The sequence below is a fragment of the Mus caroli genome, unplaced genomic scaffold, assembly GCF_978045245.1.
Source record: "Mus caroli unplaced genomic scaffold, Mus_caroli_1 scaffold_9, whole genome shotgun sequence".
In the NCBI taxonomy this organism is placed as follows: Eukaryota; Metazoa; Chordata; class Mammalia; order Rodentia; family Muridae; genus Mus; species Mus caroli.
Window position 1 is genome coordinate 59,805,275 of NW_028227264.1, and position 16,260 is coordinate 59,821,534.

The 16,260-nt window shown below is 48.4% G+C and overlaps 1 protein-coding gene across 1 annotated transcript; it reads left to right on the forward strand.

Moving 5' to 3' along the window:
• The first annotated feature begins 644 nt into the window (after positions 1-644).
• Npffr1 (neuropeptide FF receptor 1) lies at positions 645-13,163 on the forward strand. The gene is made up of 3 exons (XM_021175044.3): positions 645-1,128; positions 9,967-10,066; positions 12,234-13,163. The coding sequence occupies exons 1-3, from the start codon at positions 645-647 to the stop codon at positions 13,108-13,110; spliced, it is 1,461 nt and encodes a 486-aa protein (XP_021030703.2). The 3' UTR covers positions 13,111-13,163.
• The last annotated feature ends 3,097 nt before the right edge of the window (positions 13,164-16,260 follow it).

Here is a 16,260-nt window from a genome sequence, read left to right on the forward strand (position 1 = left end):
GCTGACTTCTATGGGCACTCAGCACACTCAGCATGCACATACACGTGTGCAGGCAAAACATTCAAAAATCTAAAAATTAAAAAAAATAAAAATATAATTCTTGACCGTGTGCCCAGTTGTCCTTGGGACAGTGGACAGTAATAAGTAGGCTTAGGGTATATGTGATGGTTTGTATATGCTTGACTCAGGAAGTAGCACTATTAGGAGGTGTGATCTTGTTGGAGTAGGTGTGTCACTGTGGGTGTGAGCTTAAGAGCCTCATCCTAGCTCCCTGGAAGCCAGTCTTTTCCTAGCAGCCTTCAGATGAAGATGCAGAGCTCTCAGCTCTGCCTGCACCATGCCTGCCTGGATGCTGTCATGTTCCCACCTTGATGATAATGGAGTGAACCTCTGAACCTGTCAGCCAGACCCAATTAAATGTTGTCCTTGATAAGATTTGCCTTGGTCATGGTATATCTGTTCACAGCGGTAAAACCCTAACTAAGACAGTATGATACATGAGACACAAAGAAACTGAAACCCTTCCTTTCTTTTCTTTGCAAGTGTCAATTGGCTGAGGTTGGCCTCAAACTCTCTAAGTAGATGAGAGTGTCCTTGAACTGCTGATCCTTTGACTCCACCTCGAAAGTGCTTGGGTTAAAGGCATGTACCATGATACTGCTTTATGTGGTACTGGGGATCAACCCATAGCCTCACTCGTGTTAGGCAAGCACTCTGAGCTGCATCCCCATCCAAGGGTTGGCTTTTTAGTGGTGAAAAGCCCGTTAACTCTTCTTCGCTTTGGTCCTGACTCTTGTGCTCCCTTCACTCCAGCGGAACCCTCCCAGCCTCCCAACGGCAGCTGGCCCCTGAGTCCGAACGAGAGTGATGCTGAAACCGCCCCGGTGGCCAGCCTCACCTTCTCCTCCTACTACCAGCACTCCTCTCCGGTGGCCGCCCTGTTCATCGCAGCCTACGCGCTCATCTTCCTCCTCTGCATGGTGGGCAACACCCTGGTCTGCTTCATTGTGCTCAAGAACCGGCACATGCGCACTGTCACCAACATGTTCATCCTCAACCTGGCCGTCAGCGACCTGCTGGTGGGCATCTTCTGCATGCCCACAACCCTCGTGGACAACCTTATCACCGGTGAGTATGACCAAGGGGCAGCAGGAAGGCCCTCCTCACCCTTCGCTTCGCTTCCACTTTCCAACTAAAGACTGACGCGGAAGCCAGCAAGACAGAGATCACCAAGCCTCACAGCCAAGGGGCCGTTGTCTCAAACTCTGACCGAGAGGTGAATAAGAATAACCAACCTAATGGGCTAATCAATGCCAGGCATGATGTATGATTTGTAAGTTATCTTAATTAATCCCTAGAATAAGCCAACCAAGCATGCTTTGTTATTTAGCCTCATTTTACGGATGAGGAACCAAGCTCAGAGCAGTTAAGGGGCTGGTCTGTAATTATTTACCTTGTCAGTGTCAGGGCCAGTGTGCTCATACCCCTGTGTCTATTTGTATCTCCTTTGGCCACACCCTTGGAGAGAGTTCCCATGGACAGAATTAGACAGGGGAGGAGTAGGAGGTGGGCAACTTTCTTCTGCACGAAGACCTGGAAATCCACTCCTGCCATCCATCCTCCCATAGAAGACGCTCTTGTCCTGCAGGTCTTGAGCTCCCATTGGCTGGAAGACTCGGGAGTAGGGACTGGCTGACCGCTGAGTGGGACTGGGTAAAAGGTCTTTAAATGGAAGTAGACCATCACCTGCAAAGTCCCACAGTTGTCAGAATGTCACACACTCATCTCTGATGATAAACCTGTCTTGTCTTAACATCAGAGTTTGGAGACTCAAGCTGTGGAGACCCTACAGGTCTAAGGGGGAAGATCCCCTGGCTCTTAGGGTTCTCAGCTGTTCCTAGGGGGTCCTCCTAGGTCTGCGCGCCCTCTTTATAGTGGCTCTGATGACGCAGGCCCAGGGAGGGGAAGCCTGAGGTGTGCAGGTTCCTGGACCCTAAAGTGAGATGATGGAGAGGCTCTGGCTGTATGCCTGGTGGAGACTTGACTCTCTGTTGAGTTCTGATCCCCGCAGAGATGCCAAATACAAACCGTGTAACCTTCTTCCAGTACCCGCAGATAGTCTAGATCTAGATCTGGCCTACAAGTCTCCAAAGGGTATTTACAGTATAATTATTTATGTGACATTTTCGAAGGCCAAATCGTATTTTCTGTACCCAGAGATAGCAAATTGACAGATTCAGGAGATGGAGGGAGGGTCCAGTAATGAAGGACCGAGTGGAAGCTTCCTGGAGTGATGCAATATTTATGTATCTTGATGGACGCTGCCTGGCTGCATGTGTGCCTCAAACCTGTGCACCTGTGTGCCCAAAACAGTGGGGCTTATTGTTTGTTGAAAATAGTTCCAGTGTGAAACATGCCCATATTTTAGTCCATTTCCATGCTTGGATATACATGATGGGTGTCAAGATGGCTGAGCAGGTGAGTGACTGGATGGTCCCCAAGTCTCTTTCCCCGAGCCCCATAAAGTAGAAAGAGAAAGCCTACTCCTGCAAGTTGTCCTCTGACCTCTGTGCATGCATGCACGTGCACACGCTCGCACACACACACACATCAAATGGGATTTTTTTTAAAAAAAGAGAAGGGCTAGAGAGATGGCTCAGTGGTCAGAGAGATGGCCAAGTGGTTAGAGAGATGGCTCACTGGTTAGAGAGATGGCCCAGTAGTTACGAGTGTGTACGGCTCCCTAGAGGCGCTCTCAGCTCCCACGCTGGTTAGCTTACAGATGACTAGCTCCAGTTCAGGAGCTCCAACACCACTTTCACGTGCACCTGTGTTCATGTGCACACACCTAAACACAGAGATGCAGATATACACATATAGAAATACACTAAAAATAAGGTTAATCTTCTTTTTAAAAAGTCATGTGGCCTCCTAGAAGAACGACTCTGTGGCTGTAAGGGAGTCTTTGTTGGTAGGTACTTTTTAAATGGGAGTGTTTGCCTATTCTAGTATGCATGTATGTATGTGTGTATATATTTATTGTGTATGTATTTGTGTATATTTATTTATTTGGTTTTTTTGAGACAGTTTTCTCTGTATAGACCTCGAGCTAGCTCTGCAGTCTTAAACTCAGAGATCTGCCTGCCTCTGCCTCCTGAGTGCTGGGTTTAAAGGCGTGGACCACCACTGCTCTGCTATTTTTAAATTTTTTTTTATCTTATTTTATGTGTATGGGCATTTTGCTTAATGTATACACGTGTGCCCCATGCGTCTCTGGTGCCTGCAGAGACTTGAGGGGGGCATCAGATCCCCTCAAACTGGAGTTGTAGATGGTTCTGAGTCACTGATGCTAGGAACCAAACACAGGTCCTCTGCAAGATCAACAAAGAGCTCTTGGCCACGGAGCCATCTCTCCAGCCCCTTGAAACAATTTTAGACTTAAAGTAAAATAGCGAAGCTAGCATAGAATCTTGGCATATGCTTTGCTCTCCTTCCCCAGCAATCACAATAGAGTAAATACCTGGAGAAAGCTTCCGTGTGTTGATAACTCATCAGGGTTGGGTGGTCTTTTGGCTTTTTGGTTTTGTTTGTTTTGGTCTATTTTAAATTTCACTAGTGTCCCCTAAATGTCATTTTCTAGGAGTTTGAACCATAATTCCAAGAAACACAACCGAAATGCTCAAATCTTGAATGGTGGAGCCAGGTGTGATATTCTGAATGAACTCAAGAGGCCAGCCTGGGGCTATGCAGTGAAACTGAATCTCAAACAGAAAACAAGCATCAATCACAAGGTCATGACAATAACAGCCATGGAACAGCCGCTTCAGAGGCTGCCTTAACAATAAAGTAGGCAACAGGAGCTTGTATTGCTGCAAGCATAAACACTCAGGTACTCAAATGATATGTGTGTGAGGCGATCACAGGTCTGAACAGCGCATTCTGTTCATAATGGGTCTAAAGTGAAGGTTGGGAATTGTATGCATTCCACTTTAGAACTGTGGATTCCTGGATTGCCATGGATGTCTTGGTCATTGTTTTCATGCTCTGAAGAGGCACTGTGACCAAGGCCACTCTTATGAAAGAAAGTATGTAATTGGGCTTTGCTTACAGTTTCAGAGGTTAGTCCATTGTCATGGTGGCCGAAGGCAAGGCAGCACAGAGGTCAGTAAGAGCTGCATCCTGACATAGGCAGAGAGAGGAGAATTGGGCCTGTCATGGGCTTTTTAAAACTTCAGAGCCCACCCCAGTGACTCACTTCCTCCAACAAAGCCACGCCTCCTAATCCTTCTAATCCTTTCTTAGGGTTCCATGCTCCGGTGACTAAGCACTCCAATAGATGAGCTTCTGGGGCCATTCTTTTTTTGAGGGGAGGGGGTTTCGAGACAGGGTTTAGCCCTGGTTGTCACTCTTTTCTTTTTAAATTAATTTATTTATTTCACGTATGTGAGTACATTGTTGCTGTCTTCAGACACACTCGAAGAGGGTATTGAATCCCCATTACAGATGGTTGTGAGCCACCGTGTGGTTGCAGGGAATTGAACTCAGGACCTCAGGAAGAGCAGTCAGTGCCCTTGATCGCTGAGCCTTCTCTCCAGTCCCTGGAACTCACTTTGTAGACCAAGCTGACCTCAAACTCAGAAATCTGCCTGCTTCTGCCTCCCAAGTGCTGGGATTAAAGGCATGCTCCACCACTGCCCAGCTCTGGGGGGGTCGTTCTTATTCAAACCACCACACTGGCAGAAAACTCAAATCTTCTGGGGACTAGAGTGACTGTCAGATGTTACCCTGTGGTTCAAGCAAGTCTGGAATTTGCTATGCAACCAGGCTAGCCTGGCATGTGTGATTCTTCTCACAACTCTGCCTTCTGAGCCCTGGGGTGGCAGCTGTGTTCTGGCTCCTCTGACTCTTAAGACGTTTGGTGGGCTCCACCAAAACCTTTGATAGGCCACTTCTATATAGAGTTATAGACAGTGGCCCCGGGGGAAGATTTTTGAGAAATTTTGTTTCCCGTAAATGCAGACATCAAAAAGACATCACTAAATTTTATTTATTTATTTATTTATTTATTTATTTATTTATTTATTTTGCAGACACAGATAAGGTCAGTGTGGCAACAGTGCACACACTCTTGGAGCCAGGTTTACAAAAGAAGATACATAAATCAGAACTCTCTGAAAGTCCGTGTATAGTTTATGTTGCCAGTATCCAAAATGGTGTGAAAGTCAAATATCCAGCATTAAGAAAATCTTACTTTGGGGGTGGGGCAAAAAAATAAAAATAAAAAAAGAGGAAGGAAAGCGGGCTGGCTAGGTCTGGAGAGATGGAGATGGCTTAGCAGTTAAGAATTAAGATTCCCTTGCAGAGGAGCCATGTTCAATCCCCACATGGTGATGTGTTCAATTGCACCCATGGATCACAACCTGTTAACGGTTTCTAGCTCCCTCTTCTGGCCATTGCAGGTACTACATATACTTGGTACACATACATGCAGGCAAAACACTCATAACTAAATATAGATCTTTTTAAAAAGGTTGATAATGTAAAATAGTGAGAAGTAAAACTTTAAAAAAAGCAAAAAGTTTCAACATATGAAAATATGAAAAAGTGGTACTTCAGGGTTATATTGTAAGCAGCCACACAGAGGTCATACCTAAGGGCTGGCAAGCCCCGCTATCATCAACCATCTGCTGACTGTCTTGGAGTGCAGTAAACAGTGAGAGGCAGATCTTCCTCGATTTTCCAGCAGCCACTCCATTTTGTTTCTCTTATCTTTAATTTTTAACGGTTTATTTATTTGTATGTACCAGTGCTGTATCTGCACGTACACCTGCATGCCAGAAGAGGGCATGAGATCCCATTACAGATGGTTGTGAGCCACCATGTGGGTGCTGGGACTTGAATTCCAGACCTCTGGGTGAGTAGCCAGTGCTCTTAACCACTGAGCCACCTATCTAGCTCCCCTTATTTTCAGGTTTTAAAATGACATTTTATTCTTGCTCTCTCTGTATGTGTGTGTGTATCTGTTACTTTGTGAGGCATGGGAATGCATGTAGCTTAACACACATGTAGAAGTCAGAGGACAGCTTATAGCGCTATGCAGCATAGATTCTCTTCTTCTGCTATGTGGGTCTTGGATTGAGTTTAGGCTTGTGGCAGGAGCTGACCTTGACCGCCTTGGTGTAGTCTAGGGTGAACTTGAACTCCTCCACCTCTGGATTATGGTAATTACAGGCCCATGCCCTATGCTTCACTCTCATGCATGTTCTGTGTGGTAGGTCTTCCTCGTCTTACCCACTCAGGCTCACAGTCTCTCCTGAAGATATCCTTACTGTCGCAACCAAAACAATGTCTTTCCAGGTTCCCAGGTGCTCTGCCTTCCTGACGTGGATGAAGGTATCCTGGGACAGCCTGGGGCACACTGATACTCCTTCCCTAGAGCCTTCCGCGGAATTTGAAGCTTTCCGCTTTGGTTTTTAGGGTTTCGATATTTAGGAGTTTGGTACTTGCGGAAAGTTGCTTTGGGGAGTTTAGACTCAATCTTTCTGGTGTTCTGGATTCTGACTAGAACCACTTGTCTCACCCAACGTCAGACCTAGGGTCTCTAGCTAATTTTAATTGTTTCCTTCCTTCTTTTCGAACCCCAGTGCTAGGGATTAGAATTAGACTTCAACCATACTTTATCATTAAACTACATTCTCAGCCATATGTATGTATGTATATATATATATATATATATATATATATATATATATATATATACACACACACATATATATACATACATACATATTTTTTTTGAGGCTGGAGAGATGGCTCAGTGGTTAAGAGCATGTGCTGCTCTTGCAGAGGACCCATGTTTGGTTCCTAGACCCCACACGATGGCCCACACCATCAGTGAACTCAGTTGCAGAGGTTCTCAAGTCCCCTCCAGCCCCCAGGGCTCCAGGCATGCATAGAGTGCACACATGCAGGCAAACACTCATACACATAAAATAAAATATAAAAAACCTTATTAACTTACTCACTCGTGTGTGTGTGTGTGTGTGTGTGCACGTGCGCGCGCATGTGCGCGTGGTGTGTTTGAGTGTTTATATGTTCACCATACATGTGTAGGTGCTTGTGAAGGTCAGAATCAAATCCCATAGTCCTGGACTTATTACAGGTGGTTGTGAGCCGCTGTTGTGGGTGCTGAGAATTGAACCCCAGTCCTCTGCAGGAACAACAAGTGCTCTTAACCACTGAGCCATCCCTCCAACCCCTTGGTCTCTTTTTGATTTTTTTTTTTTTTTGAGACAGGGTCTCTCTGTGTAGCCTTGGCTGTCCTGGAACTCACTTTGTAGACCAGGCTGGCCTCGAACTCAGAAATCCACCTGCCTCTGCTTCCCAGGTGCTGGGATTAAAGGCGTGCACCACCACGACCGGCTCTCTTTTTTATTTTATTTTGTGTATGTATGCTTACGCACGCATGCATGCATGCATGTATGTATACATTTTTTTCATGTATGTGTGAGTGTATGCATAGGTGCGGAGGCCTGAGGTTGACATCTCCACCTGAGTAGCTGGGATGACAAGTCTGTGCTACCCAGGCCAGCTTATCATAGTGTTTCCTTAGCTCTCTCCAATCAGCCCTAGGTGCCAGGTCATTACGTCACATGCTTGGAAGCTGCTCTTCCGTTATTTGCAATATGAACATTTTTGTTGTTTTCTCTGATGCCAGGACCTGCACTTTGGCCCTGGGATCCTTGACTAAGGATGCTGCGTGGCTAGGGCATCTGTAAAGCAACCTCTTCCCCCTGTCTTTAAAGGACAGATGTTTGTATAGTAAAGCTGGGGTCAGGTTGGGTTCTCTAGCACTACAGATGCAGAGCAGAACCTCAGGGAGATGCTCTTTTGGTCCAGCACTGGAGGGTGTGTGTGGAACTTGTCTCAGACGGAGGCCTCTACAGGTGAGCAGTCTCAGGCCGTAAACATCCTAAACATCCAGGAAGGAGTTGCTAGTCTTTTCATACATTGGTCACTCCATCATAAACACTCTGGAACCAAGCCTAGTGGCACTCACGTTAAATCCTAGCACTTGGGAGGCAGAGGCAAGCAGATCTCTAAGTCTGAGGCCAGCTTGGTTTACAGAGTGAGTTCCAGGACAGCCAGGGCTACACAGAGAAACCCTGTCTTGAAAAAAAAAAAAAACACAACAAGAAAAAGAAGGGGGGGGAATCATTTTCTGATTCGTGAGGAACGTGCTGGCATTCCTCTTGAGCCTGGCCCATATGACATGGCTTTGTCAATGTCCTGTAGGTCCAAGCTTTGGAGCCTGCTATGCCCATGTCGACAATATTCATTTACTCAGAACTTCACTCCTTCCGTGCGTCCTCTGCTCCCTACACCTTGATTAGATTCAGTTGAGCCATTGAGGGAGAACAGCGTGGATCCGTGGGCAAGGCACAGATGAGAGCCGAGCCTTTTGCTCGATTGCTTAGGTAACTGCTGTCTCTAGGCTGTGAAGCCAGCACTTCCCCCTTTCTAATTATGAAGTACCCTACGGGGTGATCCTCTGAGACCATGCAAATGTCACGGCTCGTTATATTTTTGTACCGACTTCATAGTGTTGCCACCCACAACACTGCTTCTCATCCTGATCCCTCTTAATGACATTCACATCCTCTGTATTTACTAATTGGCTCTCTGCTTCCTGGCGTTTAATCCAACATGACTGTTTATTTTGTTGCTTAAACTGTTCTAGGTCTGGCAATTGCAATTGGAAGCTCACAGCCGCTGGCTTCTGTGTCCTTCCCATATACAACCATCATGTTTGGAGTATTTCCTTCCTTCTTCATTCCACAGAATGTTCTAGATCATCTCACAGTTTTCTTACACCAGCCCTGGAATTAACTAGTTCTTTTAAAAGCCTTGTTTCCTTTGATTGGCCTGCACTATTTATTTCTATTTTATGCGCATGCGAATTCTACTCGCATGCCTGGTGCCCACAGAGGTCAGAAGAGGGCATCAGAGCTCCTGGAGTTAGAGAGTTATGGATGTTGAAAGCCACCATACGGATGCTGGGGACTGAACCAGAGTCCTCTGCAAGAGCAACAAGTTGTCTTAGCTGCTGAGCCATCTCCACAGTCCAAGGAGTAGAGTATAAGCAAAGGTCTGACTTCCTGGGGGTGCTTATCAGGGTTAGAGTGGCTTGATTCTAGACTCTGAAGGAACAGAGCTGGGACATGCATGCAAATTGCCATAGAGTTCTTTGACACATGTCTTTTTTTTTTTTTTTTTTTGAGACAGGGTCTCACATGTAGCCTTGGTTTCCCTGGAACTTTCTATGTAACCCAGGCTGACCTGGAACTCAACAGAGATCTGTCTTCCTCTGTTTCCCAAATGCTGAGATTAAAGACATGCATCACCACACCCAGCTCCGTCTTCACTCCTGTGTCTGGCCATGTGCCTGTATTTCAGAAATTGTGCTCCATACTAATACTTCAGATTCCAATCCAATCTCAGAAAATGTATTTTAACGCCTCCCTTATTTGTAGCTTTCTTCTCAGTGAGAACAAAAATCTTTGTTTATCCACAGCCTGTTTATTTATCTGTTTGGTCCACTTCAGTATACAGGTGTGATAATAATATATACGCTGTGGATATATGATAATGATGATAGGGTAATAACAGAGCTACTTCGAGGAAGGAACGGCCTCCCTTCTGGGCTGGATAATAGGCTCCAGACATCAGGCAGGGCTAGATGACATGAAGGTCATTGACACAATCAGCTGTCAACTAAAGGCCATCTTCCTAAAAGTAGTGTTCACACACTGGTTGGCTCCTTGGTCACAGTCACAGAGACCTCACAAGCCCTCACAGCACGAGGATCAATGAGCCGTGTTTTCGGGAGACATTGGCTACATGGCAGGTGCTATGCATTTTGTTGACTAGGCATCTCTCACCCTGTGGGGACCTCTGTCATTACAGGTTGGCCTTTTGACAATGCCACATGCAAGATGAGCGGCTTGGTACAGGGCATGTCCGTGTCTGCATCGGTTTTCACGCTGGTGGCCATTGCCGTGGAGAGGTGAGAACCTTCCTTGGGTAATTCTGGGTAATTCTGGGACTGGCACATTGGACTAGCTAGGTGGCTGTAGGGAGAGATCGGTTGAGAATACCACCCCATCCCTTTCTGGGAGGCAGAGGCCACTCCTGAGAAGGTCTCATAGCAATTTCTGGGGTCTGCTCAAGGCAGTCTGCATCCTGGGTACCAGGAGTCCCACCTCTCCTTTGTTTAAGCCCTGGGAAGCCAGAGCTAGAGGAGCCTGTCTGCAGATGGGCTTGGCATAGCTGGGAAGGACCGACCTTTTTTTGTTTCTATATTCTATCTACTTGCTGGTGTCTGGAAGCCCTGGCTTTACTCAGTCTGCATGTCTGTCACTTCTGATCATTCAGCCTTTGCCGCCAGCAGAGGCTAGAGTAAGAATCGCTCTGGATGATAAACGGTTCTGTACGTGTGGCCAAAGTAAGCTTAAGCTTTCCTTCTCAGAACACACAGCTGTGACCCCACCCCTGCTCCTCATTAAGTAGCTCAGTATGGCAAGGATGGCTCAGTGTGGGGAGGGATGGCTCAGTGGTTAAGAGCACTGACTGCTCTTCCCAAGGTCCTGAGTTCAATTCCCAGCAACCACATGGTGGCTCATAACCATCTTTAGTGAGAATCTGGTGCCCTCTTCTGGTCTTCAGTCATGCAGTACATACAGGAGACTGTTGTTTAGCTATGAGAGAGAGAGAGAGAGAGAGAGAGAGAGAGAGAGAGAGAGAGAGAGAGAGAGAGAGAGAGAGAGAGAACGAACAGGGCACAGTTGTGTGACTGTGGTATCTCTGACCAGGGAGTAGAATGCTTGTGGCTTACAAACCCAGAACAGTGCAGGTTGGCAAAAGTTTCTGCACGTATTGTAAATGCCCGAGGGCTTGGCTAACCTCAGTTTTAGACGGAAGGCAGTCAGGATCTAGCAAATAGTTCTTCTCCAATCATTTGGGGGGGGGCAGGGGGCTGTCAATAGGCTCCACCACTGATCCACTCCCCAGCCCCAGCTCCTGAGGTTTTCAGGAGTCCATAAACAGCTGAAAGTTACACCTGTTACATTTGTGATGCGCGTGATGCGCTGGTCAAGTGGCTCAGTGGCTCAAGGTATGGTCGCCAAGCCTCTTGACCTGAATTCCATTGCTAGGACCACGTGGTAGGAAGAGATTGCTAACTGCTGTAGTTGTCTTTTGTGTGGAGAGGGAGAAAAGACTAAGCGAAGGGAGAGGGAGAACTAAGCACTAAATACGTGTTTTTAATACGTGTTTTTTAAAAAAGCGTTTGTATATTTGCCTAGTCCGGCTTCCTAAGCACAGAGTGTTTATCACAGACTGGGCTGTGATGCCCGCTACTGAATAAAAGAAAAAGGAATAAAGGAAAGTCCATGACTGCTCCTGGATATGGTGGAGGAGAAAGCTTATTATAGATATGTGGGTGAGAACGGCCAGAGGCAGGGACATCTCAGAGAGTCCAGAGTGGTCTTGATCCTGAACCACGTGGGGAGAGGGGGAGGGGGGAAGGGGAAGGGAGAGAGGGAAACCAAGTACAGCAGCCATGAGGCCAAAGGTGCAAAAGGAAGGGGGAGGTAACCGAAAATGTGTAGGTTATATAGGGAAGAGCCTCTGCGGGAAGGGCAGCCCAGTGTCTGGGCTGGAGAGTTCAGGGTAGAGGGTGGGGTAGGTCAGCTATACCCAGTAACAGGTAGCAACCAGGGATGCTGGGTGAACCTAGAGGCCAGGTCCGCTTTGATATGGTAAATAGGGACCTCAGCGGCCAGTCCTGGGTTGAACCCTTAGTACTGCCAGCTAATCTGTCTTAAAATAAAGATCTAAGCCTCTGGAGAGAGGTCGTTCCTTCCTCATCTATTCCACTAAATCCACCTAAAGCCAGAACAATTTAGCCGGACTGAGATGCCTCCTTCGCAAAAGACAAACCAATTTACTTGTAAATTAACCTGATTAGTGCCTAAGCAGTCCTCGGATGCTGCCTAAGTGTAGTGATGAATGTTAGTCGTTTTCCAGTAGCACCCGAAACTGCCTCAAGTAGGGTGAAGAATGTCACGTGCCCTCTTCCAGTGGCCCCTAGTCAGGTCATCTCTGGCCCGCTGGGCCTCCAGGGATCCTCCCAGACACTTCCTCTGTTTCTCTTCCTACCCCTTCGCCTGCAGGTTCCGCTGCATCGTGCACCCTTTCCGTGAGAAGCTGACCCTCCGGAAGGCGCTGCTCACGATCGCGGTGATCTGGGCGCTGGCGCTGCTCATCATGTGTCCCTCGGCAGTCACTCTGACCGTCACGCGAGAGGAGCATCACTTCATGCTGGATGCTCGCAACCGCTCCTATCCTCTCTACTCGTGCTGGGAGGCCTGGCCCGAGAAGGGCATGCGCAAGGTCTACACCGCCGTGCTCTTCGCGCACATCTACCTGGCGCCGCTGGCGCTCATCGTGGTGATGTACGCGCGCATCGCGCGCAAGCTGTGCCAGGCCCCCGGTCCAGCGCGCGATGCGGAGGAGGCGGTGGCCGAGGGTGGCCGCGCGTCGCGCCGCAGGGCCCGCGTGGTGCATATGCTGGTCATGGTGGCGCTCTTCTTCACCTTGTCCTGGCTGCCACTCTGGGTGCTGCTGCTGCTCATCGACTACGGGGAGCTGAGCGAGCTGCAGCTGCACCTGCTGTCCGTCTACGCCTTCCCGTTGGCACACTGGCTGGCCTTCTTCCACAGCAGCGCCAACCCCATCATCTACGGCTACTTCAACGAGAACTTCCGCCGCGGCTTCCAGGCTGCCTTCCGGGCACAGCTCTGCTGGCTTCCCTGGGCCGCCCACAAGCAAGCCTACTCCGAGCGGCCTGGCCGCCTCCTGCGCAGGCGGGTGGTGGTGGACGTGCAACCCAGCGACTCGGGGCTGCCATCGGAGTCTGGCCCCAGCAGCGGGGTCCCAGGGCCTAGCCGGCTGCCATTGCGCAGTGGGCGTGTGGCCCACCAGGATGGCCCGAGGGAAGGTCCTGGCTGCAACCACATGCCCCTTACCATCCCAGCCTGGAACATTTGAGGTGGTCCAGAGAGGGAAGGTCCTGTAGGCCTGTGGCCCTGACCCTTTACTATGATGCCTAGGCACAATAGCAGTATTAGAAGAGGGTGCCAAGATGCCTCCTTTATAAAAAAAAAAAAAAAAAAGAGACAGTGAGGCATTGAGACCCAGGGAGAGGTGACAAGGTCTCACCGTTGGGAATCCCACTTGACCCAGACTCCAGTGAGTCTCCCCAGGAAAATGTGTCACTAGGTGGTTAGGAAGAGGTGACTACTTCTACACTCTGAGCCCCTGTGACTGGGTCCCCTGTGCTGTGTTGCTGAGAGAGCTCCCCTTGGCCCTTTCCTGGGAAACATCCAAGCTCTCCGCTTGCCAGCGCCAGTGTTTTGAGTTGTTTCCAGGAAGTGCCATACCAACTTCAGCATGTCACAACTGAGCAGCTCCAAGAAGAACCCTAGGGAGCCCGCTTAAATGGCAGGACGCACTGGGTTGAGCCTAAGAGAGACTCCCCTCCCCTCAAAAAACGAGGCAGTGAGGCATTGAGAAAGCCAGGCAGAGCTTCCAACAGTACCAAGAGCTCATGGGTGGCAGGCAAGGGGAAAAGGAAGACAGCACAATGCCAACTCTCCCCTCAGGAAATATCTTAGTGGGCCGGTGAGCATGAACCTTTGTCCGGGCATTTCTTCCTTGTTTACTGGGAAGGAGAAGTTGGTCAGTTGGGATGTGGTGAGTCCCCTGCACGACACAGACAAACTCTTCCACCGTGTGACTCCTCTCCTGAAAGCAGAGGAGAGTAGGAGAGCCTGCATGCACGACCATCTTGACAGATGCACGTACCCCAGCTCTCATCGTACAGTCACCTTGGCAGAGCACAGCTTCTCCCCAGGTGGTGAGGAAATGGCTTGCCCCTGACGGGTTTCTCCTGCCGCTTCAATCATGTGCACTTAACTGGACACGTTCTCGCTTCCATTACCACAGTTGCCAGGAATTTTAGGAATTTAAAAAAAAGAGGGGGGAGGTGACATTTCAAGGGTCCAGGGCTCTGAGCTCCTGCTGATTCCTTAACACGCTCTGGCTGTCCCTTTGCTGTTCCCAGGTCTGTCCTAAGCAATGGCTATAGCAGCAGAAGGAATGGCCTCACGGTTGGTTGTACATGTCCAAGCAGGTCTCTGAACACTGTCATCTGACTCATAAAATGTTCTGGCTGTTTCACAGAGCAACCAAGGCCCAGTAGGGCCAGGGTCACAGGGCCACAGACAGCAATGTTTGGATTAGGCTTGCCTTAGATAGCTTGAACCATATCCTGCCTTTCAGAGAAGGTAGGCATGGCAGGGTGGAGCACCGGATGAAAAGGAACTCCAAGGAATGAATTCAAGTTCTGGGGCTGGGGCAGGAAACCATCTCCATTGTGTTGGCCTTGTGACCTCCAGAGCTGTTCTGAACTCTATTCCTATGCTGAGAAAGCTGTCAAGCTCCCTTCAGATGCTGTGTGGTCTGTGAGGAGGCTGGGAGTGATCGGTGTAGTCAGGCCAGTTGTGGCCTGAACTGGTCCTCTGCAAGGCCCTCTACGTTGGTGCTGTCTTAGTATCACATGCACGATACAGTGGCCTGAGACTTGCTGGTTGTTTACCGGGAAGACTTGTGACTCCTGGACTCTAAAAATAGGCCACAGCAAAGACAGTGTCAACCCTGTCCCTGGGACTCCTGGGGACTGTGGGAGTTACAATCTGCTCTCTGCTCTGGCCTTCAGCATGGCCTCCCAGAGACAAAAATCACAGCTCTCCTTAGAAATCCTGTCCACCAAGGTCTCTGCTTCAGTTTCCCCAAACGCCTTGCTTTGAGAGGCCATGGTTGGCAAAAAGCAGGGCACCTGACACAGGTGGCCATCCCTGTGAATCGTCCTTGTCCTTTCTTGAGTAGGAGCAGAGGTGGGACCTGCCTGCCAACGGGCTTGGTCTAAATACTGACAGGAACATCACAATGCTATAGAAAAGCCAGCAGTGGGGCTGGAGAGATGGCTCAGTGGTTAAGAGCACTGACTGCTCTTCTGGAGGTTCTGAGCTCAAATTCCAGCAACTACATGGTGGCTCACAACCATCTGTATAGCTACAGTGTACTCATATACAAAAAATAAGTAAATAAACCTTTTTTTTTTTTTTTTTGGTTTTTCGAGACAGGGTTTCTCTGTATAGCCCTGGCTGTCCTGGAACTCACTTTGTAGACCAGGCTGGCCTCGAACTCAGAAATCCGCCTGCCTCTGCCTCCCGAGTGCTGGGATTAAAGGTGTGCGCCACCACGCCCGGCCGTAAATAAACCTTTTAAAAATGAAAGAAAGAAAGAAAAAAGAAGAGCCAGCAGCATGTGAATGCTGGGGTCTTGTTTCTTCGTACATGTGTTTGAACATCCAATGTTCAAACTTCCCATTATCCCTTTTGAAGTGTACATACAGGGCTGGAGAAATGGCTCAATGGTTAAGAGTACTGACTGCTCTTCTGAAGGTCCTGAGTTCAAATCCCAGCAACCACATGGTGGCTCACAACCATCTGTAATGGGATCTGATGCCCTCTTCAGGTGTGTCTGAAGACAGCCACAGAGTACCCACATACATGAAATAAACAATTTTTTAAAAAAAAGTATACATACAGTTCAGGGGCACTGAGTATTCATGTTGCAATGTAACCAGCACCCTTTCTAGCACTGTATTAGCCTAAATGGAAACTATGGACCCATTGACACCAGCTCCCCATCCCGGCTCCTCCCAGCCACTGTCCTTTCTCTCTGATTTTGACACTCTTGTGATTCCCTGCAAATGAAACCACTCAGTATCTTTCCTTTTGTGACTCTTGCGACACAGGAACACCTTTCAAGTTCCACTCATGCTGTGGCATTGGTCAGAATTCTTTTCCTTTTGTGGCTAGACACACTATTCCATGTCTATCTGATATCTTCCTTCTCTGGCAGTGTGTTCTTGTTTCTGGTTCAGCTGTTACAAGTCACTACATATGCATGGGGGGGTGAGTGGGAGGGTGTTAGATAATAAACCCAAGTCTGAAAATAATACCCGTGTGAGCCCCAAGGATGGAGACTCCCAACAAGTCTCTGAACTTGGCGTTTAGGGGTAACTGAGCCTGTGCTCAACCCAGCTGCTCTGCACTGTCTTCTTCTGTGTTC

Bases quoted from the DNA above. Each gene is read 5' to 3' on its own strand.
- Npffr1 (XM_021175044.3), top strand. From the start codon at position 645: ATGTACCATGATACTGCTTTATGTGGTACTGGGGATCAACCCATAGCC. The intron at 1,129-9,966 runs GTGAGTATGACC...CTGTCATTACAG, and splicing joins CGTGGACAACCTTATCACCG to GTTGGCCTTTTGACAATGCC. The intron at 10,067-12,233 runs GTGAGAACCTTC...CTTCGCCTGCAG, and splicing joins GTGGCCATTGCCGTGGAGAG to GTTCCGCTGCATCGTGCACC.